This window comes from Eulemur rufifrons, chromosome 13 (genome assembly GCF_041146395.1).
Source record: "Eulemur rufifrons isolate Redbay chromosome 13, OSU_ERuf_1, whole genome shotgun sequence".
Lineage (NCBI taxonomy): Eukaryota > Metazoa > Chordata > Mammalia > Primates > Lemuridae > Eulemur > Eulemur rufifrons.
Genome location: NC_090995.1, coordinates 9,554,224 through 9,581,153, shown reverse-complemented (window position 1 = coordinate 9,581,153; position 26,930 = coordinate 9,554,224). Strand labels below are relative to the sequence as shown.

Here is a 26,930-nt window from a genome sequence, read left to right as displayed (position 1 = left end):
TTTACCTGCTAAGTGTCTTCTGAATATCTAAAGGGAATGTAGTCAAAATCATCTTTACACTTCTTAGTTCCATATTACCCACTTTTGCAGCGTAGCCTCTTAAGGCACCAGTGTATATCAAGACACACTTTGCCCAGTGTTGTTCAGGGAATTCACAGAGTGTAGTGTTAATAGTCTATCTCTTCTAACTCCTCTAAAGTTGCTCCTTCTTCAAATGACTGTTAAGACCTTTATATTTAAGTTCATTGTGTCAGTTTTCATTTTTTATTGTTTATAATCATGATATCAATATTAAAATGAGATGGGATAAAAAATCAAATAGTTTTGTAATGAGATAACATTTTATTTTAATTTTCACCATATATACAAACACAAGTTAATAAAACACATCACAAAGCGGTAAAACTTCATAGTTCATATTTATAGGTGCATAGTTTCATGCTCTTTTTAAGTATTATATGTATTAACAAATTTCACAATACATCATTATTCTCGGACAGAAAGAATCATTAAAAGACACCTAAAAATCTTATATGATAGTAAATCACAACTTCTCAACAACAGCAACCAAAAAATAGTGGAGATTTAGAAATAAGTGGTAGTCACTTAGGTGTTTTTTAATTGGTTTTAACATTTTTAGGTTTGAAGCCACAATATCCACAGCACACGAGGACCTGCTACCAGGTATTGGCTTCAGCGCGAGGGAAGCACCGGAATGCTGGGCGGGGGCAGGTAAGGATGGTTCAATCACTGCTGATGGAAGACTTCAAAACACACTGTAAAAACTTTGAGAAAATGTCATGACCGGGCACATTGGAACTGAGCACTTGCACAGGATGGGACATCTGTCAGCAGATCTCAAGAAACTGGGAGCAAAGATATTTCTTAGGCTTCAGGTTCATAGTCTTGATACCCTTCCTAATATTAGGAAAATCAAAAAGACAGCATGTGGTGTTAGTGTGAGTGGTCCGTCGTTGGGATTTACAGCAAATGAGATAGACATGGCTTGCCACTTTGAATAACATGTATACTCGCAACAGTTCTGCAACTATTGTGCTACAAAGAAACATAATCTTATTTTTAATAGTTTTGTCTTACCTGTCAGAGACCAAAGTGAATTACGGTGGTAGCACTGTGACTTGCATAAGAAAACCCAACAATATGGGTAAAATTTTATTAGACAAATAAATAATTTAATCCTATAAATAGGATTATTATCAATATGCCTTTAACAATGCCATTAAGAATAATATATAACATATCTGTAACACACTTGAACTCAATTTTTAATGAAATAATAATACATTTTCTTTTCTTGTGATATCTTTTTCTGGTTTTGATATCAGGGTAATATTGATCTCACAGAATTGGTTGGAAAATGCTCCCTCCTCTTTTAATTTTCATAAGAGGAACTAATTTGTATTAATTCTAATTAATTGGTATCAATTATTCTTTAAATGTTTGATAAAATTTACCAGGAAAGCCATGTGGGCCTGAGATTTTCCTTGTGGGTAGCTTTTTGATTACTAATTTAACCTCTTTACTGTGTTATAAACCCAGTCAAATTTATTATTTCTTCTTGAGTCAGTTTTATTCATCTAAAAGTATTTTCTAATTTCTCTTTTGACATACTTTTTATTAAAGATGTTTTTATTTTCAAACAACATAAAATTAACAAACAAATTATGCTGCTTAAAATGCTAGACTGAAATATACCAATTGTTGCAAACCACGCATTTATCTGTCTACCCTGCAACTTTTGCAGGGAACTCTTACTTGCTATGCCATCATCCCTCTGGAAATGTATGGCAATGCATAATTGTCTTCCTTTGACATTCAGTTGATTTCTCTCACTTTCCATTTTGGAATTTATTTCAGAATGTAAGGTTTCTAATAAAATAATTCTCTAATGCAGGAGTCTGTAACTTTTTCTATAGCAAAGGGTCCAGTAGTGAATATTTTAAGTTGTATGGACCACATATGGTCTCTGCCACATACTTGCATCATTCTCCTCTTCCTTCTTCTTTCAAAACCCTTTACAAATGTATTATAAAAACCATTCTTAGCTTGAAAGTTGTCCACACGATACATATCCTGGCTTTGGCCAACTTGTGCATGTGGAGGGCAAATGCTTCTCAATAAGGACTAATGCAAGAGAAATCTGAAAGGAACAGAGTCTGGGTATTGTCTATGAGAAAGACCCAATTTGAACTTCTAAACTTTATTTTTGGAGCTTTATGTATATGAACTATTACCTCGGAAGGCATTTCATAAGCCTCACTGTCAGGGTCCACGGGCGTATCTTCCAGAATTCCTTCCTGTGGGGCACCTTCTTCACTCTAATATTTAAAGTGGGAAGCACAAAAAGAACATGATGAGGTACCATTTTCCATTTTTTAAAATTGCGAACCTATTTTGGAAAAATCTTACATAAATATAGATAGGAATGTTGTAAAAATGGCACAACAATATTATTGCTGGCATTCTAAACCACACACTGCCTTTTGGAAAACATTGTGGCAACACAGGTTACTAATCCTGAGAGTGTACAACGTTTTTGCCCAAGTAATTCACTATTCAGGAAATAATCCACAGTTATAGCCCAAAGATATTTTTCACAAGATCAATGATAGCAGTAAAACAATTAATAAAAATGTTCAATAGATGATGAAGAGTTAAAAAGATTATCATTCGACTACTCTAGATCACTGTAAAGACACGTATTGCTATGACATGACAACATGAGAACTTATTTATGGTACAATGTTTAGCAGGATATAAAATATTGTAGATACGGTGGACACAACCTATGTAGAATTCAGATGCAAAGGTAACACCGGAAGAAAACACAACAAAATATGAAAATCATTTTGCTGGGTAGTTACGTATGTTACTTTTCCTTTTTTCTAGATTTTTAACTTACATAACCATTTACAATGTAAAAGCATACATATTTGATAAATTATTTTCAAATGACAGCAAAGTAACAAATTCTTGTCTAAAATTTGAAGATTGAGACTATACACATCGGAGAAAGAAAAGCAAATATATGGCCAGATAATTTTTCTTAGGTATCTCTTAGAAATTCAGTACAACAAAATTCAGCCTGAAATGGTCATGGCTTTAATAGTATTCTTCATTAAATACTTTGGTTGCTTTGCATTTATTCCTGCAAGGTAATTTTGAAAAGATAGAGTTCACTGAAAATTGAAAGCAGAGAGGCAATGCTACTAAACAGATTTACTCAAAGAGATCAAATACTCCCTCAGCCAGTGTGGCTTATGTTTGACAATATGATGTGACTAAAGCCACCCCATGGGTTCATCATGGACGTGACTGACAGTTAGGCAGAGGGATAAGGAAATGGTTGACAGAGAGAAAGTTCAGACTTAATGTCATGTTTATGGTAGCTGGCCAGAGAAGCCTATAGATATTCTCCCTGTCCAATGCCCTTTTTATAAACCAAAGAAATCCAAGTCATTTATAAGTTAAACAAAATATAAACCATCCCTAAACTACCTCACTTCTAAATATGAAGTAAAGGTATTGTTTTCACAGCATTCCACTTCTTGGTACAAGTCAAGGATACAAGCTCTGCCGTGTGGTCGCTAGTCACAAGGTCTGTGGTGTCACAAGACTCAAGCTCAAATTCTAGCTTCTCTAGATTACAGATCTTTTGTGATGTTGACAGGTTTCTCAGGCTTTCTGTAAGCATTAACTAGCCTCAGTGACAAAATGGGGCAGCAATACCTTCTTTATTATTGGGAGAAGCAAATGGCAACACTAACCCTCTCATTAATATTTAGATAACTATTAGTGATAGCCACATATGAAGAAAATAAGGCAAATTTCCTGTTTCCACGAATTTTGAAACTGAAAAGTAGAGATATAATTTTCTAATATAATTTGTTAGAAGATTTTTGATATAGACAGGACAAGCATAAATGGTATTAACAGATCTGGCTCATTAGTTGCTTGGTTATCACAAATGAATTGCTGCTACACAACTAAGACTGATGAATGTTACTGGTTATGTGTATGCATGTGTATTTGGGTGTAACTGTGTGTGTTCTTCAAAGTTCAGCCAAGAAACATTGGGTGTTGCTTGTGAATTCTTTCGCTAAATTGATCATGTATTGGTATCAACTGAAATCCCATCCCCATGAACTTTAAATATTGAATGGCTGCTTATTTTAAAAAAATACATGCATTGCTGAGCATGCATTTACCTAACTCTTTAAAAATTGCACTCTATATATCTACAGGTTATAAAGTAAAATACGTATTACTTATTTTGAACTCAATACAGAGGGTAAAATTGTGCTCTTACGTGTTGCGCCTGAAGTCCATTGGAATAATCTGTTCTTTTGGAGGCAATTATGTAGACAAAAGAGATGGAGTTGCAACATTATTAATACTATTTAATATATTATAATATGTCTGACATATCATATAATATAAATATAATCTATAATAGTACATCTAGTGAGACAGATGTAAAAGAGAATGGTTTAAGTGTAAGGGCAAAGCATCAGCCTTGTACAGAGTGACAGGCCTGGTACAGTCATACCTACAAGTCTATAATTATAGTATTTTGAATATTTTACACTGCTATATCAATATAGCAGTATTTTATTAATACATTTTGTTGGCCTGACTTTACAAGATAAAAAGTTGCAAATTTTGATGATGTAGTGTCCATTGTGTTTTAGATGCTGCAGTCTGTAATTTTCTATCAACATTTTCTACTCATTTCTTGTACAAGGCATGCTTTAGGATACGGGAACACACACACACACACACACACACACACACTCTCACAGATTAAAGTAGACCACTGATCATCTCTGGTGCAACCTCCTGAGATCATCTTGAATCTCCTAATTAAAAAGTGCAACTGTAGCATATGATTTGTATCATAAATTTACTTTGTTACAACAAGCAAGACCTAGAAGCAAGGCTGAGTGATCTAGATTTAGCCCCTGGGTCATGTGCTGGGCTTCTTACTGGCAAATGGACTTACTCTCCCTCAGCTCTGTTATACGCCTACTCAGATTGTGTCTCAGCAAATTTACAAATTAGTATGTCATCAACCATCTGGGTCACTTGGGAATAGTCAAATTGGTGAATACTGTAAGTCACAGAGTAAACATATTAAACACATTATACATTGTTCATACCTACAGGGAAGCTTTTCAGATTAAGAATAAAAATCTATATTAATTAAATGACATTTCTAGAGGATCCAGTCTGGCATAGAAATAATACATGTTTAGAAGCCATTCACACTCTACTTTGGATAATCTTGGCAATCTCTTTGAAAGGAAAGAAAGATAAAGGGAACAGATGAAATAAAAACTAGTTTATTTACTGTTTTTAAAGGTTTGGGAGTGGATGAGAGAGTAAAGCTATTATGCTACATTAAATATATGTGTGATTACTTTTGGATGCTATTTATTAGTGTTATCCCTGAATCCAGTTTTAAATACTTTCAACCATAAATTAAAAAAATAATTGGTGTATAAATCAGAAATCAGTATAAAATCATTAAGAAGGAATTTCATCATATAGGAAAGAGGTAGTATGCTCTCTTAAATCTTCATCCTCCTTGGCAAACGTAACAGGCAGTACAGTGCCTGCTGTATTTATGATAGCACCGTGTAATTAGCTGACTCATCTAATAAGACTTCACAGCAAGCAACAATTGCCAGCTTTTTTCCCTGTTACTTGGATATAGACCTGGTTGCAAATACTAGTACGCAATAGGAAATCTGGGAATAAACTATTTTCACCTTTCATATCGAAGAATTGATCCTCCTCTTATATTAGTGAAAAAATATTATTATGTATCTTTAAGCCTATATTTAAATTTGTTTTGTTATTTTAAGCTTGCATGGAATGGATTCTTGAAGATCAGCTCCTTTTGGTGGTGAATGAATGAATGAGACATCAACAAAGTGCAAGTGGATTAAGCTGAGAAAGGTCTGCTCTCGTGTTGAGCTCAGAATCAAGGAGTCATTTCATCTTTGCAAATGCATTGATATTTGGAGGCAAGTCTTCAAGCTAGCAACTGGGTAAGGGATCAGTGGGGAGAGCAGGCTTTGACAAAGTATAAGATAAGGAGTCTGCTTCTTTATTTTAAACCTAGAGAATGCTTAAAAATTCTTAGAAAAGAGGAAATATGCTGTGAAAATGGTGAATCAAGGCTCTCAAAAATAGATGGAAACTGGTCTTAATATCTTACAGGGAGAAAGTACATCAAGCAAAACAAACTGCTCATATACAAAAGGGTGGATAGGACTTACTGATCTCTGATAGTGAAGGCAATAGCTTCAAGATCAGTGGATGTAAAACCCAGAAGAATCTTAAAGGGTAAGAATGTGTCTTCATTCTCAAAGAGAGTAAAGACTAGGAAAGGCTTTAAGAAAGCCAGAGTAGAAATACACTACAGTCAGGTGCATGTGATACCTTGAGGTCCCAGGAGTCCCCACACTAATGGAAACAGATGCCAAGTGAAGTTTGAGGAGCCCTCCAGATCTAGAAGGAAAACTCTTCAAATGAACCTCAGCCTTCAAGTGGGACTATCTTTGCTTATTTAGCATCTACCCCAGATAGAAGGCGCTGCGGAAACAACACCCCACAGACCCCAGTAGCCGATTTCGAAAGGCGTTGCAATTACTTTATCCTGTCAATTCTTTTTTTGTTAAGTTCTGTCTCACAGGTTGCAGTTGCTAGAAAAAGTCTGGTTACTTAGAAAAAGTTTCCTCTGAAAACCTCTATCCATGCCTTAACAGATGGGCTAGGTGTTTTCCTAAAAGGTCATTCCAATGACATATTTAAATGCTTAATTTTCCATCTGACTCTGACATGGATTAACAATAATAGCTAATGTGTATTGAGTGCTTACTCTATTTGGTACCATTCCAAGAGTTTTACATGTATTATTTGATCTTAAAAAACAACCCTATGAGGAGGTTACCACTATTTTCTCCATTTTATCAATGAATGTACAGAGATAGGAACGCTGGCTCCAAAGGCCACACTCTCAACTACTATGAAAAATGATTTCTTCTTGGAAAACAAAAATCTTCTTAATAAAACATTAAGCTGGGCTACTTAAGGTAAAACTAAGTTCCCAAATATTAATCCTCTCAAAATGCTACATAAAATATTTTCTGCTTAAACATCTGAAGTATCTCTAGTACTATTTAGAGTTTGTCACTATTTTTATCAGAAAAAAATAGGAGGCTAAAGGAATTGTTGAGATTGTGTGTGTGTGTGTGTGTGTGTGTGATATTTTTGCAAGGGCAAAAACCAGACATGCATATATATGTGCGTGTGTGTGTCTATATATATATATATATATATATATTTCAATTTCAATCACTACATGATTATTAAATCTGCAAACACTAAGTTGATGAACTTTTTGTTAAAGGGAAAAATAGCTTATTTTGAATTCAATGCATAGCATTTTCTGGTTAATTTAGACCTTTAATTAGAGTGTGTTCTAACAGAGTAAAGACGATAAAGTTGTCGGAAATAAATTGTTCCTTTTGTTCCCTAAATGTATTACTGTAGAATTTTTTTTAGATTGGTTTGAAATATCGCTTGAGTTTCCTACTTCACTCCTTTTGACCAACCAATAAATCTTTTGACTGGGTCAGAGGCCTTATCTTTTTTAGGTCCCTTCCAAGCCCCTGCAACAAGTTCATTTTGATTATCACAACAAAACATAATGATCCATTAAGTCCATGGGGTAGATGTTTACTTATTTACAACCTTTCCTTATTCCACAGAAAATTTAAAGAGGAATAAAAGATTATTTCCTCATCACAACAAATAAATATCCTTTGCTTTGTCTGATGTTGGCTTTTCTCTTTCTTGAATTAGAAACTAAATGTTTATTTGTACTCTTTTAATGACTTTTAAAGCATCTATTCCCTTATTTCTGGTTTACGTTACTGAACTCTCAATAAATCAATACACAGTTCTGTATTTAATTTTTTTAACAATTCTCCCTCCTCTAATTTGATTCATTTATATCTTCCTTTGGGGTGTACTGAGTAAGAACTCTTGATTTATGTATCAGAGGAAGAACAAACAACAGCACACAGATTATTCTATGTTTAAATGCTGCAACTGTCTCCATGGTTGCAAGGTGTAGAAAGGGTGTGTGTAAGTATGCTTGTGCTTGTGTGTGTCTGTGTTGGGAAAATATACAGTGAGAAAATATACATCGTGACAATTTCTAATTCTATCACTTCATTAAGGAACTGAAACTGTGTTTACATAATCAATCTAAATACTTTGTACCCTAGTCCCCTCCCTCCAACAGTTGTGTACAGTACACTATTTGTTGTTTGGAAACCCAGGGGAAGATATACTTTTAAAAGCATGGGATTTGGGGGCAGACTGACCTAGTGGCAGATGGTACCTGTGAGATCTTGAGCAATGCAGATGTCTCAACTGGAAAACGATGATAATAAAATCTTTTTTCAGAGTGTTATCATATTAAATGAGATGATATATGAATACATAATGTAGTCCATAATGACCATTGCACAGTTGTAATACCATATATTTAATAAGCATCTATTATGTGGTAGATTGTTTTAAGCACTATTTCGTAAAGTATCACAATAAATGTATATCATATAGTATCTCAATAAAGATTACATCATTGTTATATTTCATCATATTGCTAATTTTATTTGTGAAACAAAATTTGTCTTGGAAAGGATTGAAACAAAACTCCATTATTTCAAAAAATGGCAACTTTTGCCTTATTTCATTGACTATCTGCATTTGAGTCTACAATGAACCTCAGTGTTTTGCCTTTCTCAAGCTGTGCAAGGTCTTCCTCTTTGTTCATTTTCTCTCAGCTGCACAGGAACACAGCTGAAAACCTGAGTAATGGACAATAGGCCTGTTGCATCCTAAGTACATCCTTGTGACATAGACACGAAGCAAATGCTACAGAGCCTTAAGTGCAAATGCTACAAGAACATTGTGTTAATCACTCTTAACAAAGACTTACAAGCAAAAGCAGTGAGCTAGCGATATATTTATATCATAATGAGAGTGAGAAATACTCGCAGCACCAGTACTTAAAGATGAATATGCTTTTATCGATATTTATAATGCTAGTAAGAAGCATCTCTTATCCTTGCAATAATTTCTTCTTTTAATTGAAGCAAAACAAGATACACAATATATTAAAAGCCATGGCCTTTCCTTGGTAGTCTCTTGGCTCAACCTCATACAAGGGTCAGTACTGTACCTGTGAAACTCTAATTTGATCTTTGAGATTAAAAACAATTTGATACAATTTATCTTTATTTAATTTTTCTGAACAAATATTGCATTTGTTTTGCACCCTTTTCCTACAGAAAATTTTCTTGTTTTGCTTACCCTCCATGTTTAGATTCCTCCTACTTTTGTTTAATTTTGATATTTCTGAATGTTAAGTCTAGGGAATGATTTAATCGTCACTAGCCCTAATTTTTCCAATGCTAGTATTTTTTTTTTTTTTGAGCTGTGGCTTTCCTATTCCGTTTTTCATGTCTCAAAAAATAATTTGTTGTGGAATACCCATTTGTCCCATCTCTATGGAAACGAAGACGTAGGCAGCACAAAGATGATTTTATTAGAAAGTGCACTAGAGCGAAAGAGCCACTGCATACAATTGACTTCCTTGCAGACTCAGCAAATTTCACCTGGAAAAGAGTCTCTGCCTCTGTTGAGTTTTCCTGGGAATAAAATATTTGAAAGCCACTAATGTTCCAAACAGCAACAACAACGAAGAACACAGCCAGGTTATAGAACTGTGTTGTTCTTGTGTGCTTATGCCCAGAAAATAAGCAAGTTGCAACTTCTCTATGATTAAACCTCATTACAGTGTAACAGTTCTGGATTTGACAATCTAATCATTGAAACCTTTGTATCTTCATCCCATTATTAAGTATAAAAAATATTTCTTCCAAAGACATTTTTTAAAAAATCTCTGTTGTAAATGAATAAAAGTGGTTCTTGCCCATCATTCTTTCTCCCCATGGGGCAAGAGACTTAGGAACATCTAAGGGTTCCTTGGAGCAAGTGTGAAAACCACAGTAATGAACTAAATAAATGTCTCCATCAAAAGAAAGATATGAGCATATTACATCAGAAAAGCCAGCATGATATAATGGGTTATCACTGATTAAGAAACTTGAGGCCCCTTTCATCATGCCCCATTGATAAATCATTATAATTTGACCACAGTATCTAATGTCCTTTGACCTCTTCTGTGTACCTGTAAAATGAAGACTTTCAAAACACAAACTCCCATCAGTTAGAGTCAGATGTTACAAAACAAGTATTCAGTGAACATCCAGATGGGAAACCTTAGAACTTCAGTTTTATTTTCTTCAAGGCCTACCACAATATATAATTGAATGAGCTAATAAATGAATGAAACAGATTGACATGGGTTAGTTTTAATCATATTCAGAACAGAAATCACTTCCACAGACTATTTAAAGATGAACCTGTACATTATCACTTCTAAATCTCTCAGTAGGTGATGCCCCACTTTCACTATTAGCTCTTCAGTCTTGGATGTTAAGCACTGCACTTTCCTCTGGCCCCCTCTTTAAATGTCACAGCTATTTCTGGCAGGTAGATGACTGCTTTGGTTAGTGTGAACGCACACCACCTTGGAGCAAAAGGCACCCGAGAGAAAAGGAAGCCAACACCAGAAAAATAACTTGGGAAAAAAAAAACCTACAACGTGATGAAAATACAACAGAGATGCATTTGTCTACTTGTAATCTAATGCATGTCAGGCGTTAAAAGAATATAAGATGTTTAGAAAATACAATGTTGCCCACGGCTATACTTAATGCTGTGGCCATTTGATACAAAGCAAAGTGTTCTTGGTCTCACGAAGAACAATTTAGAATTCAGAGCTCAATCACTAAGGAGGACTTTTATACTCTATCTTGAAGCACACCGAAAAGATGGAGTTTACCATTTTTGGAAAGCATAATTCAAGCGAGGGAGAGGGCTGATGGAAGATATGTAGCAGACTTAGAAAGATCAAGAGGGCAAGCTGGCTCCTGATGGAAACAAAATATTACTATGCAGTTTCCAAACTACTAAACTCATAAAGTCCAGAGACTTACCTGAAGGCTAAAACCTTTATTTTTTTTTATTGTAATGGAGGAAAACTGGATATTATATAGACTGCCAATTGTGAAGTAAGTAAAAAGGAGATTTTGCTAATGGGTGATTTTAATATTCATGAATATAGAAGCTCAGCAAATTTTCTCCAATCTTTTTCATTGCAAGACCACAAATTAATAATCATCTTTACAAATGGATTTAGAGATGTTGCTGTTTGAAACTAATTTTTTCTTTGCCAAATGCTTCTTTTTTTGAATGTGTTTTATTATTTGAGTTCACATTTCTCTATTCATTTCTACCTGAGCATGTTTTGATTTTTTTATTCAGTTCTCTCACTCTCACTATAGAATTTTTAAAAGGTCATTTATTATATTGACATCCTCCCACCATAAATTCAGTAATATTTTGAGTTCCAGGTTTCCATCGACTTTAGGCTGACTTTGTCAAGCATAAACAAACATTGACACAAAAGAAAAGATTTTAAAAATAAAAGGCCTGAATCAACATGAGAGGTCAAATTTTGTAGGGTGTTTTGTGTCTTGAAAATTTTCCTGCTGTAATTATCTGAAGCCCTTGGTTAGATAATTATTGAGGGACTCTTCCAATTGTCCCTTTTCTCTACATAGATCACCACATTAATTAAGAGAGCCTCACTAGGGAAAGGTTGCTGTTCTGCATCTTTAAGTATTTTTAGTCCTTTACTTTCAAAAGAGGAAAAAAAAAGCATTGAGAAAAAGATTGCTTCTCAGCCAAATTTTCTGATATGAAGATATTCTCAAAAAAGAAGAAAAAAAAAAAAGAAACCCTCTGGAATGTGCCTTAATGGTCTTATTTCTGCACATTTTTAAAAGGAGGTCATTATGAAATTTTCACACATTTTATGACCTGCAATGTACCTTTCTAATCTGATTAAATTAGAGCTAATGAAGAAATATGAATCAGGTGTTTGCTGTGATCAAGATGCTAAGTTATATTTACATTGTTTCACAACTGTAAGGTGTCAAAGCTTACCGAGGCAGGAAGTAAACTGATAATTGATTAGCCAGGGAGCAGTTCGAATCTACCTAGAGGTGGTCTGCTCGGGTTAAGGTAGTGATGGGAGAGAGACTGGCTCCTGGCTGAAGAAATGTCAGCTAAAGTGTATCAGTCCTAGACTTTGGAGGACATGTCATTACATTGTGCTGCATTAAGATAAAAATACAAACAAAAGCAAATAAACTGAGTGACAACAACAGATTCAGTCTCCTTACCATTTTCTCTAATTACCTTTTTGGGTCTTACATGTTTCCTAGAAGAAAAGGGATCTGAGAGGATGAAGCATTCTTCATCCCCCTATGCTTAGATCCTAGAAGATGTATGCACTTAGTAAGTGCTGAGCAAATATTTAAGAAGCTAAGAGCAAGGATGACTTCACATACATTTTACCTTCCTTGCCCAGTGCCCAACAAATAAGGCCAACTGAAAAATGGGGGAAAAAAGAATGAATAAATGTTTATACAACAAACAGTGGAGAAAACAGAAAATGAAAAGTTACTAAGAAAACTAACTCAATTGTTTTAAAAATCCCTCAGTGATTTATAGCTGATACTGTTGCCCCAAGAAGATATCGTAAGTTGTCGTCTATAGGCAAAAATGTACACTGTTTGATATTAAATTCTTAAACCACATTGCAAGCTTTAAAAAAAATTATCTAGCTTTTATGTATATATAATTACAGAGCATCAAGCACAACTTGCATGGGTATCACCTGAGGTATTTATTATAAGTGCAAATACCTAGGTATTTATTTTAAATGCAAAAGGGGCTTTCAAATCTCATTACTGATGGCCCCATCTTCCATTCCTGGTGTTACCAATGGGACTCTCCCAGCAGCTTAGGAATCTGGATAAAGGAAGGCATGCATAAAACTTACAGTACTTCATTTTAAAAACTGGTCTTTCGGAGTTGCAAAAAAATGAATGAATACAGACAATGCTTAAATGGAAAGTATCTTGATAATGGTCACTAATATTTTTTAAAGATTTACTACTTGTTTGATACTCATTAGGGGCTTTATCATAACCTTAGGAGATAGGTAGGAGGATTATCTCAGTTTGTAGGAAATGGAACCAGGAAGCTTGGGTCCAGGAGTTATGTTCTGAACTACCAGGCCAGACCGCCTCTCGAAGCACTTCTATATGTACATGAGCACGCGCTTGGGCCTACATGCATATCACAGTGTTATTTATCTTGAAACTGCATGTTTACATTAATGGCTGGAATTCCAGATAAACAAGAAAATATTTGCAACTTCTAAACCATTAGTAGTTTACTGGAATTCATCATCAGTCTGTATCTCTGTGTATCTTTCAGCAGTACATATAAAATATAACAGCTAGATGGGAACTTTTATAACAGTATGATGTGAACACAAGTACAAGAAATATTCAAGTTCACACAAGAAGAAAAAACACTTTCTGTAGATAACATTTACTTATTTACTCATAAGCCTTTAGTTCTCTCTGGATTTGACTTTAAATCTTGTTACATTTCCCAAAAACTAATATCTTCTAGCTGACTTCTATTAAAGATTCAGAAAAAGAAAAAAGATTAAATATAACTGCAAGAGATTATTATAATACTGTCTATTCTCCCATTCTCTCTCTCTCTAGAGCATACCATTTCCTCCAAAATCAGTTAATAACAGTCTAACTCCCAGCAAGTTTTGTTTAGTTAGAAATATACATGTACACAAATATATGGGTAAATACATTTATATCAGATATATGTATATATATTTTCTTTCTTGCATGTGACTAGAATGCCTTCTTGGAGCTGGTTTGGGGGCCTGTGTGATGTCTCTATTGTTATTATTTAAAATTTTCTAAGCATTCTTCCTCATGAGAAAAATTACTGAAAATTTGAAAATAAAGAAAGAGAACAACTACATGTCCCTTAAATGTTATTTTTGAGAGGCTCACTCAATGCTTATTAAATTATCTAAGGAAAAAAACCTGAGTTTGACTTTGCTACTATTTGATTAGAGCTCCAACACTTTGACATTATATGTTAAGTTGTAGATTTCTGTTCAATAGAAAGCATAATTCCAATGGTTACAGCTATTTTGTCAGGCAAAATATCAACCAGCTTTGTATCTATTAGCCAATTCACTTCAGAACTGGACTCATTGTTTCTATACATTTTTATTTCTCAGATTTTCCTTTAAACATATCTTACCAGCTGACTGGTTCCAACGTTAATTAGTTAGTTGAATAAAATCTTTGACAGGTGTTCATTTTATTTTTGTACAGAAGTCATTTTTTTTACTTTAGAAAACTGTACTTTCGCACACTGTAGAAGAATCAATTGCTAAGTTCAACTGAAGCATTGTTGAATTATTTTTTCCTCTTTTAGTTTTAAAATTCTACACAATTTTAGATTATTTAAAAGCTCAGAAAATGTTGTAGGCTCATATTTGTAGACTTCCTAAGTAGTATAATCTGATACTTAAATTAGCTAAGTAAACTCCCATGAAAATTTCCAGAAACAATGGTAAATACATAAAAAAAGGTAAAAATTGTTTTCCAGATCTCCAAGCCATACTCAATATAATGAATCCCTAATAGGAGCTCAATGAAAAATATTAGGCAGATTTTTAAAAAAATACATATTCCATGGGGTGTTGCTTTAAGTTACTTACATAAATTATATTGTGTCTTTCATTTCTCTTTTTATTGGCAATGTATTACATACTTTGGTGATTTTAGGGAAAGTAGGCAACTTATTCCAAACACCTTTTCTGAAGAGTACAGATAAGTGTGCTAAAAGAAGAAGAACAATGACTACCCATCCAATCCAGTTGCCTTGGAAGGACAAAAGCCAGAGGATCTAAAGCAATGAAGAAGTCCAACCACTGGGAAAGCTCTGGGGAAGTGGCTGCTCCATTTTCTTGTTTAAAAGCTTTTCCTATACAGTATCTGTCTGCCCTCCTGGAGGGACACAGTTAGCTCCCTAGACAACTATCTCTTTTCCCCAATCCCCATCCCTCCACTCCACATATAAACCCAAAGAGATTAATTAACACTTGATCCAGGAAGAAACACAGACAAAAACATCCGATATTGGAATATTCCTTTGTGAATAAATATAAAACTTATAAAGAGGGAGGGAGATGTTTTGAGAGAGAGGAAAATATTATTGGACTTTACTGCTTAAAGCCAAAAAAAATTATTTGTGGTAAGAGTAAAACAATGTAATTTTGTACTGTTTGGTGCATTTTTGGTGATGATCTGTTATCCTAAGAGGCTTACATAAAATGATCAAAATTGTACCTAAGACACCTACTATTATAGGAAGCTCCGAGGATCTAAGGACCTTCAAGAAAGAGTTGCGATGCTACAAGCAGACACATACTTAGTAAGGCACAAATAGATGGGATTGTTTTTAACCATAGCATAAATAATTTTATATAAAGTAGTTATTTTTGTAATTTTAGTAATTTTATATAATATAGTGATAAAATACAGTCAGATTTAAGATTTCTCTACTCTGAGATAGACATTTCACAATTTAAATTCAAGACCCCTGGTTTTTTGGAAAAAAAAAAAATCTGTGGAAGCAAATGCATCTGAGAACTTGGCTGAATCTGAGCTCATTTTGATAAGAAGATTCTACATTCACTTTTGAGTGATGATTTGGAAGCTGTCAAGACCTTCCAGTTACAATTCTTTCTATTTATAGCATTACTTGAAAGTGTTTCACAGATATTATCTAACAATTTCTTCTCATAGCATTCTAGGATTATAAAAATGTGCATGCATTTAACTCAATAGGTATTGAGATGTTTCCCATTAGTAAGTTGCAACCATGCAATAAATGCCATGTTTAGCAATATTTTCCAATAAACTTCAATAATCATAAACTCATGCATACCGAAATTTATATTAAAACTTAATAAAATATTTTTGCTTCATTAAATGGATATATGTGTGCATTTTGTGGCCAAAACCATCAGCACACTTTCATTGTTGCTGTTCTTCTTTTTTTTTTTTTTTTGTTTTTATTTTTTTTTTGTTTCTGGCACATTTGGGGTTATAAATCAGAAATGAGATGAAAACAACAATGTTAATCCTCTTTTTATAAAACCCAATGCTTTCCCACAAGTCTACTCATAAAATCCAAACTTCTTACTATGGCTTATAAGATCTAGAATAGTCTGCCCTATCTCCAGCCTTCATCTCTTCTCACACTCACTATATTCTAGCTACTCTGGCATCTTTTATGCTATAAAACACATCAGATTCACTCATCCTCAAAGCCTTCACATGCTCTGCCTTGGATACTTCCACCCTACATTCTACTAAGCCCGCACCCAAACATCCTCTCTCTCATCATATGGCTGGACCCTTCTTGCCTTCCTGATTTCAATTTAAATGTGACTTTCCTGTATAAACTTTCCCTAAGCTGGGTTGTCTGACCAAATCCAAATGGGTAATGGGTTGTCCTTTTCTTATTACTTTCTCTCTATGCTTCTATTTATGATGCTTTGCTTGGGGAAAAAATGGGAGGGGGCAGTGTCTGGAGCATGGAAGTCACGGTGTGGAAGTACAAAAGGGAAATGGAGTCTATTCCCCAGTCTGGTTCTTGGGATCAGATCTAACATCCAGAGAGAGAGAGAGAGAGAGAGAGAAAGAGAGAGAGTGAGTGCACTTCAGTAACTGCTGATGCTGTTGCTTTGATTGCAGTAATTGGAATACTTAGGGCACAAGACACAAGGTCACTGGCGAGGGTGGCAGTGGCATGATTCTTCCCTTAGTAACTTGAAGGTGGCAGTTTTCAAAAAGGAAAGCCAGGCAGATAAAAGTGAGCAGACTTGTTCTTGAGCACATTGAGATTCCCTTGGAGATGCCAATAAATCACTGGGGAGATTGTGAGAGAGGCATAGGCCCTCAGATGGAGTTTGCAATGGAGGGAAATTGTGTTTATCCTCAGGGTGTCAGGTCTGAAGATACCTGGGTTAAGTAAATAATCCCCAGGACAGTAAGAGTCAGCGATTATTAGCAGTTACAAACGCATCTCTGGACCAAAACAGATAACAGCATCCAGGAATGATGCAAAGCCACACATCAATCTAATGTCTTATCATGCACATACGTAGTGCTTTTCCCTGTCAAATAGACAAACGAAGAAGTAAGAATAAATGTTGCTCCCAAATTTAAGGTGAAGCATTAGTCAGACTGGGTATCGTCAGGGAATTCAGTCTGTTTTCTAACTAGCTTTATTTTAGCACAGCCATAAATCTGGCTGTAATTGTCTTTAACTCCAGTGACTCATACATTTGAGCCTTTCACTTGACTCTCAGCCGTGAAAAATTGCAACTGATTTGACAATATGACTATGCTCTCACTCACATGCATATGATCATATGAAGCTGTCAGTACATCTGTTTTTGCTCTTGGGAGGTTGACAGACTATCACGAACCATCTTGTATCTTTTCCAGTCCCTTGTGGGTCCAATGGGATGCATTTGAGAGGCAGGTAGAGTTTGTGGTCAGTAACTAGGTTTTTTTCTGAATACCAAACAAATGGGCATGTATGGGAATTGAATAGAGCATGAACTTTTTTTTTTTCCTCTACAGATTTACCTACTTGAAACATCATCTTGGTCAATGAAGAAACTATATATGTTCTATAACCGATACTAAAGATCATTTTTAACTGAGCTATAACAGACAAAATTACTGTTTTAATCACAAGGATTACTATTTAAAATTGGTGAAAATTTACTTTTCATCTAGAAGCAAGTTAAAGCAAATAATAATTTATATTTAAATCACATTTGACACTTTTTTTTATAATGAATAGCAAATGGTTTCAAACTTTAAACATGTATTTGATACCTCTTGGGTATTCCTGAACATGATCAAGATTTCATTTCTCCAGGTATTTTTATTCACTCACAGAGTCAAAATATCAAGGCTTTATAAGTTTTTGACAAGTGCTAATTTAGCATTTCGGTTCTTATAATTTGTGAAGGAGACAATAATGAGAGCCATCATCTGTGGACAGCTCCATTTCCAGATTCCAACAAAACCATGAATACATTTATGGTGCTGAGACTGAGTCAGACGGGTCTTACGTCCTCTCTCGTGTGTGGCCATATTGTGTGGCAGTGGGGGGTTTAGAACAAGGTTCAGTCATCTATTCGGACTCCAGTTGGAGCTCAGGAAACTTCAGTTTGTGGTCATGATGATAAATTTCAAGAGAGATGCACTATTTGTAGAACCATGTTAAAAATGATGCAGTGAAACTAAAAAGCCACCTATTTTGAAAATAAAAAGGCACCCAATATACAAATACAAAAGGAATTCATTGGAAAATTTGGAATACTTGTTTCAAATATAAGTGTCCCAAAATGCAAATGTAAAATAATAGCACATATGTGTCCATATTATATTTTCATTTCATCAGTTCTACTAAAGAAAATATACGAATTTTTTTATACGAAAAAGAAACTCCACAAAGCATACTCTATATGACCACCGAGTAAGGTTTTTTTTATGATTATTAGCATGGAAAAATTGTGAACACAATGTATTTTAAATAATTTAAAATTATTAAATATTTTAAATATTGAAATTGTATTTTGTCGATATTAAAAATCTCAATTTTAAAATAACAGATGATCCCAAAACATACAGTGTTACTTGTCCTGTAAGTTACAACTTTAAAAGGATTCAAGCTTAAACAGTCTTCTAAATGCTTCATGAGACTTAAGATAAAACACAGTCCTTCAGAACTCCTGACAAAGAGGGTCAACAAAAAGCAAAGATTTTTAAGGAGCTCAGGGGAAGTTGAAAAACATTTGTTATATATTCCTTAGATGTCTAAACAGTAAATGGATAGATAGCTTTCTAGGGAGTCTGCAAAAGTGCTAAAATCAAATATTTGGACATAAATGTGGGATGCAGAGTTACCTACCCTTTTTAAAATTTAATATTTTCAAATAAAAATTAAAAGCAATTATATATTTTTTCATTACTGAACTCTAAATGAATGTTATCCAAAACTAAGACTTATAAGAATAATACATTTAAAAGCCCTAGATGACACACAATACAAAAACAAGTATATTTACAAATGACGCATTTAAGTGTAGTTGTCCAGCATTTTCTTTTTTTTTTTTTTTTTTTTTTTTTGAGACAGAGTCTCACTCTGTTGCCCAGGCTAGAGTGAGTGCCGTGGCATCAGCCTAGCTCACAGCAACCTCAAACTCCTGAGCTCGAGCGATCCTCCTGTCTCAGCCTCCCGAGTAGCTGGGACTACAGGCATGCACCACCATGCCCGGCTAATTTTTTCTATATATATTTTTAGCTGTCCATATAATTTCTTTCTATTTTTAGTAGAGATGGGGTCTCGCTCTTGCTCAGGCTGGTCTCGAACTCCTGAGCTCAAACGATCCGCCCACCTCGGCCTCCCAGAGTGCTAGGATTACAGGCGTGAGCCACCGCGCCCGGCCCAGCATTTTCAATACCCTCCCCACTTTTGACCTGTTTTATCTTGACATTCAGCTAAGGGGTGAGCAAAAAATTAAGTGGAACAATTGGGAAAAATAATTAAATGAATCATTATCTGATAATCTAAACAACAGGAATGTGAGATAGGTACTTTAGGCATTATTTGGACTTACAAACTGTCTAGTGATCTAATAGACACAATGGTTTATTCACTAATTGCTGCTGTCATCTTTAGAGGCCATTAACAACTCAAAGTAGTGAATTACACCCAATTAAAGGGTGCTTTTGTATAGGCATTTGTTCCTATTGCTAGTCATTTATTCTTCAAATATCTTTTAGGCACCACTTCCAAAGATGACTAAAAATATAAAATCTGTGTATATAATAGAGAGAGCCAGTCATTGAATAGAATAGGTGTAAAGTGCCAGGAAAAAATTTTTATCTAATGCAATCTGAACTGGACAACATATTTCTTTGTTGAAACTGTTTCTATTTCTAGTTGTTAAAAAGTCACACACATTTATACTGGTGATTTGGTTTATAACTTCTCTGCAGCCGTTGTCTTAAGCACAAGTATACACACTTGCAGCAATATCTCTGCATAAGACATTTTTGATGGGATGAGAAAGTTTAAAATATAGATGTTTATTTCAGAGATGCTGAAATGGTTTATAAAAATTCTATTACTATAAGGAGTTCATACAGAATGCAATGGAAGGAACAATGTCATCTTTACATAAAAATAATATGTGCGTGAGTGTTTTGAAAGGTTGGAATTCACTGTTTTGTGTTATTTTTTAAGATGTGCTTGACTCACTACTGATGGCTTTGGCTTGAAATAGCCCTTAAAACAATGCCTGTGTATCAATGCAGTGGATCTTGACGTGGACTTTGTTGGAGCTGACCATGGTCCTATATACTCAATTTATGGGAGGAAGGGAAGATTGGAAATTGAGGCATTAAGGGGTTGCTGTGATAGTTATTCTAAACAGTTGACTTCAGAATTAATTTGTCAGTCCTGTTATCAAATGTCATAAAACATGAGGTTAAAAATAAATGTTAGGTAATTTATAAACTACAGTAAAACTTATTTCAGACAACCGCTGATTTCCTAATATATGCACTGTTTTCAGTGTCTCTAAAACAGTCGCCTCTGCCAATGTGACTAACAGATGATGATCAAGTGGTCTGTGTGATATTATCAATCATACAGAAAGAAATCAAAGTCTTTCATCGTATAAGCCGTTTGGGAAGAAGGTGTGTTGTATGTATAATGCGGAGCAAGAGGAGATTAACTTGTAAGCCATTATCTGATGCAAAAACAGACATTTACTAAGTCATCTATGAAGAGATGGTTCGATAATAGCTGAGCATTCATATAAATCTTCAGGGACCCGGATTCTCTCAAGTGTGACAAGAACACTCATCTCAACCGCCAGCACTCTATTTAAAAAGATCACATTTGGCAAACGGCAAATGGTGTTTTGAGCTCTGCTCAGTGACAGGTTTGTTTTCCATTTGATTAACATTATCTGTTATCTGAGGACAATAAAATGACCTTCAATGAAAACCCCTTTTAAATTTCCTCTACCTGAACTCCACCATGGATGGTCTATGGCTGTACTTTAAGAATGATCTTTAAAATATTCGAAGGTGACTATGAAAGAGAAATATGGGAAGCCACAGAAAATAGCCACTATCTAATGCTGTTCTGGGCACCACTAGGAAAGGACAAAAATTTATCCAAGAAAGAGAATATTGTCTACCCACCAAAATCCAAAACAGATTCAGCACAATTGAGCAACGCATGAAACAGATTTGTGGTGAGAAACAGGTGGTGCTCGAGTGCCTAGTCTAAGGTGCTCACTTAATGCCTTTCCAGCATGTAATCTGTTCGACATCTAATCTTTTAATAATATAGATGAAAAAAGTCCCTATTATAGAATTTTTAGGCATACGCTACACATTTCTTGAATTATCACAAGCAAGTGGGCAAATGCTTCACCAGGCTACATTAATATCCCTGTGTCTACTTCCACAGTGGTTTTGGTTTTGTGCCAGGAAAGGTAGTGGTTTGCTAAGAACCACAAGCTTTTTAAAGTTGACTTTTTGAATATTTTCTAATTTTTAATTTTTATGGCTACATAATAGTTGCATGTATTTATGGAGTGCATGTGATACCTTGCTACACAACTCCCATGTTCATTCACAACTGCCCAGATGTGAAATGAACCTAAATGTCTATCAATGGAAGAATGGATAAACTTGACTTTGATCTGTGCTAACTAACTACAGGTTCAGGAGAACTGTTTGAAGTGAAGAAATGGTGAATGAATGAGTCAATTTGCTGCCTGGTGGGTTATTTTTCCTCATGACACTTTACCTAGAAGTTTTGCCTTTCCTCCCAAAACCGTAATAGGCACAACCAGTCACTATCCTAAGGTCCAGCTGGTGTGAGTCAAATGAAGAGAGAACCAGCAGTTTTTATCTGAATAGCATTAATATTATGGTGGCTAGGAATGAGAGTGGAATGTAGACTAGATGTGCACCTTGCTATGGCTTGCAGCAAAAGGTCAGGTATTAGGGGCACTCCTAAAATGGCATCTATTATTTAGAAACTGGGTCAGGAAAACCTCTATTTATACTATTACTGTAATATGTTTAATTAGAAATATTTACATTCAATTCATTCATAAGAAAGTTCTTCCCCCAAAAGTGATGACAGTGCACAAAAAATAAATTCCATTTGCTTTTCAACCCCAAAGTACATAAAAATTGAAATATTTTCTAGCTAAATATCAGTTATATGTTCTAGCAGCAGCTTTAATTCCTCTCACATCCATTTTCTGCTACAATAAAGTGACAAAGTCAACTTATGTTCCATGCACATTTGTCACATCTAATTCTTTGTTTTTCATTTAGATAAGTATGCTTTATATCCTAGGTACCATAGGAAGTTCCCAAGCTCAGAAAATCACTAATGAGAATGGAAGGAATTAGCCATCATGAAAGCTGCAGCATGTAGCTACTATGCAACATTGCTCAGAGTTCATGTAGCAGGTTAATCAGTGTAGCAGCTGTTCAATGAGCGTTATTGCAACTGGAGTTTCATATCCTAAAATCTTTTTTTTTTTTTTTCAAGACAGAGTCTTGCTCTGTCCCCTGGGCTAGAGTGTCGTGGCATCAGCTTAGCTCACAGCAACCTCAGACTCCTGGGCTCAAGCAATCCTCCTTCCTCAACCTCTCGAGTAGCTGGGACTACAGGCACACACCACCACGCCCAGTTAATTTTTTCCTATTTTTAGCTGTCCAGCTAATTTTTGCTATTTTCAGTAGAGACAAGGATCTCACTCTTGCTCAGGCTGGTCTCGAACTCCTGAGCTCAAGAGATCTTTCCACCTCAGCCTCCCAGAGTGCTAGGTGACATATCTATTCTTAAGAAAGATAGTAACTTTGTGCCTTGCAAAGAAAATAGTCCTCCAATGTTAGTTTTTAATGAATTAACCCTTCATCTTTCCTCAGACCTTTTCTCTTCTTTCTTTTCCTAGTATCCTCAAAAATATTTAAAGGATAATACTATAAAATAATTTACACTGCCTAGACTGAGTACGATGTCTCATACATTGTAGGTACTCGATAGATTATTTGTTTAATAAATGAATAAGTGAAGGTCAAGTGGAAAATTATAGTGTCAAATTAAAAATGGATTTAGAGGTCATCACTAAGTTAGTTGAATTATTTACTATTAGCACCCTGTCATATTTTCACTGCTAAATTTCATATTATTCATGAAAGAAATGTGTTGGAGGGTAACATAGTTAATATATGAATTATCTATAACTTCCAGTATACCCAGACAACATGAAGTTCCTAACATGTCACTTTTCAAAGGTAAATTCTACACCATTTAGAGTTATAACACTTTTTATTCATCTTTTAAGAAACTGCAGATCAGTACTTGCTTTCTATAAGTAAAAGCTTATTGATTTATATAAGATGAGAAACTCTAGTGCAATATAAATTACATATATTACTTCTACAATAAATCTATAGGCATAAAATCATGCTTATAAAAATCGGCAGACCTAAACAAATGAGTACATATTTCTGTAAAGTTCATAGACACCAAAGACATTCAACTTTTAAAATCCCACTGTGTAAAATTAAATGGAAAATTATAAAAGGACCAAAGCTATGGTTACACACAAACTAATTCATTTTAATAGCTGTGCTGGAACCAGTACGTCACCTCCTTTAACCTCAGCTAAAAAATATTTATACAAACCTTTCTGTGCAGAGCTATCTTTAACAAGAGCATCTCATTGAGAAAAAAAGGAAATAGAAAGATATGAAATTTTTCACTTATTTCCAATCCCAACAGATATGACTTCACTAATATTCCATTTCTGTATAAATTCACATAGAATATGAACTTTTCTTACAGTTCAGTTTTACTAACAATCAAATTGCCTAAATCATTTTAGGGCTATGTGCTATCCAGAGATATCGTCTGGTTAATTGGCATCATTAAGCAACATTCTGAAATTATAATGAGTTTAAATGTATCCATTAAAGGCTTGATTGAACATTGATAAACCATGCACTAGATGTCTAAAGAGATGGAATTCATCCCTTAGTAGGCTTTATCCTTATGTAACCTGTCTCAAATTTGGAAACCATTTCTTTTAAGTTGCAAACTTTATGTTCATGTTGGAAACTTAAACTATAACTTCAACAATTAAAAGATGGTTTGAAATGTAATGCTACCCATGGCTGCTTCTTATTTGGGGGGTTTCTTATAGATTCTTTTAAGGAACAAGAATTATATGGAAACCAGATGCTACCATTGCTCTAATTTTTAATTCTGAATTTCTCATTTCCGTTTTGGCAAAGGAAGCCAAAACCATAAATAATCTTTTTGATCTGATTTTCCCCTATGTCAGTTCCCATGAGACCAGCGACTTCATTCTTCCCGTTATTGAAGGTTTACATTTTGTGGCCATCTCTTATTCTTCCATCACTATATTCAATCATCCCGTGGCCGGTTCTTTCCAGGTCATTCTCTAACCTTAACCTCTATTTCAAGGCTGTAATCCATATCTATCCAAACATATTAAACATGAAAATAAAGCTAGTCATCTTTCCTTTAGGATAATAACCACCATTGAATTGCCATTGCTATCTGGTTGGTACTATGCTAAACACTTTCTTTAAACCCTATGAATTAAGGGTAATTTTTATTGTCATTTTACATGTCAAGAAATCAAGGCACGTAAAAAAGCATCTTGCCCAAGGTCTCGCAGCTGGCAAATGACCTGCTAGTAAAGACAGAGCTTGCAATCACTATGCTATAAGGCCTCTTGTGTCATCATTATAAACCTTTCATTGCATGGTCTATACGTGTGGGTTCTTCAGCTTCAAATTTATCTTTCATGCAGTCATGACGCTAGATTTTCACGTGCACTGAAAATCAATTTCTGGAAAGACAGTCTGCAGAAGAAAAGAAATGTAGGCCTTAGTGTACCTGAATGTGTTTATGAAAGGTTGAGATCCTTTGGATATCTGGCAAATTCAAATGACTAGCTATTGTGCTTATGTTTCTATAACTCAGGGGGATTCATAATTATTCATACACACACACATACATACTATATAATTAAAATCATGCTATGTTCAAGACAGTTCCCTAGTTGCAAAAATAAAATAGGTATCATAACTCTTTCCCCCCACCACTTCACCAGAAAGGCTAATTTTAAAATGCGTGTTCCTTAGAGTTACTCATGAAATCCCATGACAAGCCACGCTTCATCACTGAAAGGGTAGCCCAGGTGGACTCTGGAGTCCCATAAGCCGTGCTCAACTAGGTCAAGGTGACAGCAAGGATCAGGTAAGAAGCAAAATGGAATAAATGTGCACCAGACAATATGCTTAGTATAAGAGAACCTAAAACATACGCATGTGAGTACATATGTCTATTTCTGGAAGAGTGCTACAAAAACTTTTAATACTAGCTTTATTAGGATAAAAATTTGTATTTTGAATAAACACAGAGTTTATTTTGAAAAAAATGATTTTGAAGAGAAGAGAACAAAAAGATTTTCAAGTTTTTCACTTTATGTGTTTATGATTTGGGGAGTAGGGGAAGCAGATGAAGACAGGATAAGAAAAGGCACAGAAGGCCAGGGGCTGGCACAGAGACCAGACACACAGCGGGCGCTCCGTGGATAGCGGTTGAGTGATGAATGGAAATCAAGTCGCAGTCATTAAGGTTTTTATGCAAGTGACATACAAATGAACTTCTCAAGGTGCCACATCTAAGTTACGGCTTTGACACTGGTTCCTGGCTTTGACGCATTTCATTCCCAGGAAGGGTAGGCCTATGTAATAAAAACCCACCACACACAGCATTCCCTGGACTTAAAAATACCTCTACAAGTTATAAGAATTTAGACTGCGTGGAAGGGACAATTGCTTGTACTTAGCTAGGCACCTTCATCTGTGTGAGATGACTCTCGAGGCTGGGGTGGAGGGTGTCTCCCTCCGTCAAGAAAGGTTTTTGGAGCCAAAGCAAAGATGCTGCCCTTTCCCCCAACAAAACCTCTTTATCTCAAGATGGGGACGAGAAGCCTGGCACCCAGGAATAAGGAGGCAGAGATCCTCTCTCATTTGAAGCTGAAGCCAAACTGTCTTGTCCTAAAAACATGTGTCACGGCTCTTGAAAAGCTCTCCTAAACAGACTGGTAATTTCTCCATTTCTGTTATTGGAGAGGATTTTAGGGACATATAACTTTGATAATTCCACTCTCCACTTCCAATGAGATAATAAAATCTAGTGCTCACTGAGTGCTCACTGTGTGCCAGGCACTTTGCTAAACAATTTCTTGCTGTAGCTCGTTTAATTGAGGTAAGTGTTCTCATTGTCCTCCATTCGGGAGATTCGGGAGACAGGCAAAGGGACTTGCCTTCAGATGACACAGCTGGCGACGGGAAAGCAGAATTCGAACACCAGCAACACAACCCAGAGCTGATGGTTTTAACGTGCTTATTTCATGCCTCACTAAGAAATCAGAGCACATTAAAACCATGCCGTGATCTATTAATTTGATACAGGCAGAAGAAATCTGAAACAATGGAGAACTCCAGGATTTGACAAGAACTTTTAAGTCGTTGTAGGACATAGTTTGCTGAAATGAACTTTTTCTGAACTTTGCATCAGAAATTTTTGTTTGCTTGTTGTTTTGCCCTGAGGCTGTGACTGGAATGAATGGC

General features: G+C 35.2%; 1 protein-coding gene across 1 annotated transcript in view; it reads right to left on the bottom strand.

Annotated features, from left to right (window-relative positions):
• Nucleotides 1-819: 819 nt before the first annotated feature.
• The window catches only part of SNCA (synuclein alpha), a 71,165-nt gene continuing 45,054 nt past the window's right edge, over nucleotides 820-26,930 (bottom strand). Inside the window, exons 4-5 of the mRNA XM_069485509.1 lie at nucleotides 2,256-2,339; nucleotides 820-918 (exon numbers count right to left, since the gene is read on the bottom strand). Of these exons, the coding sequence (XP_069341610.1) occupies nucleotides 886-918; nucleotides 2,256-2,339 (117 nt within the window). The 3' untranslated portion in view covers nucleotides 820-885. The remainder of the gene's footprint in view (nucleotides 919-2,255; nucleotides 2,340-26,930) is intronic.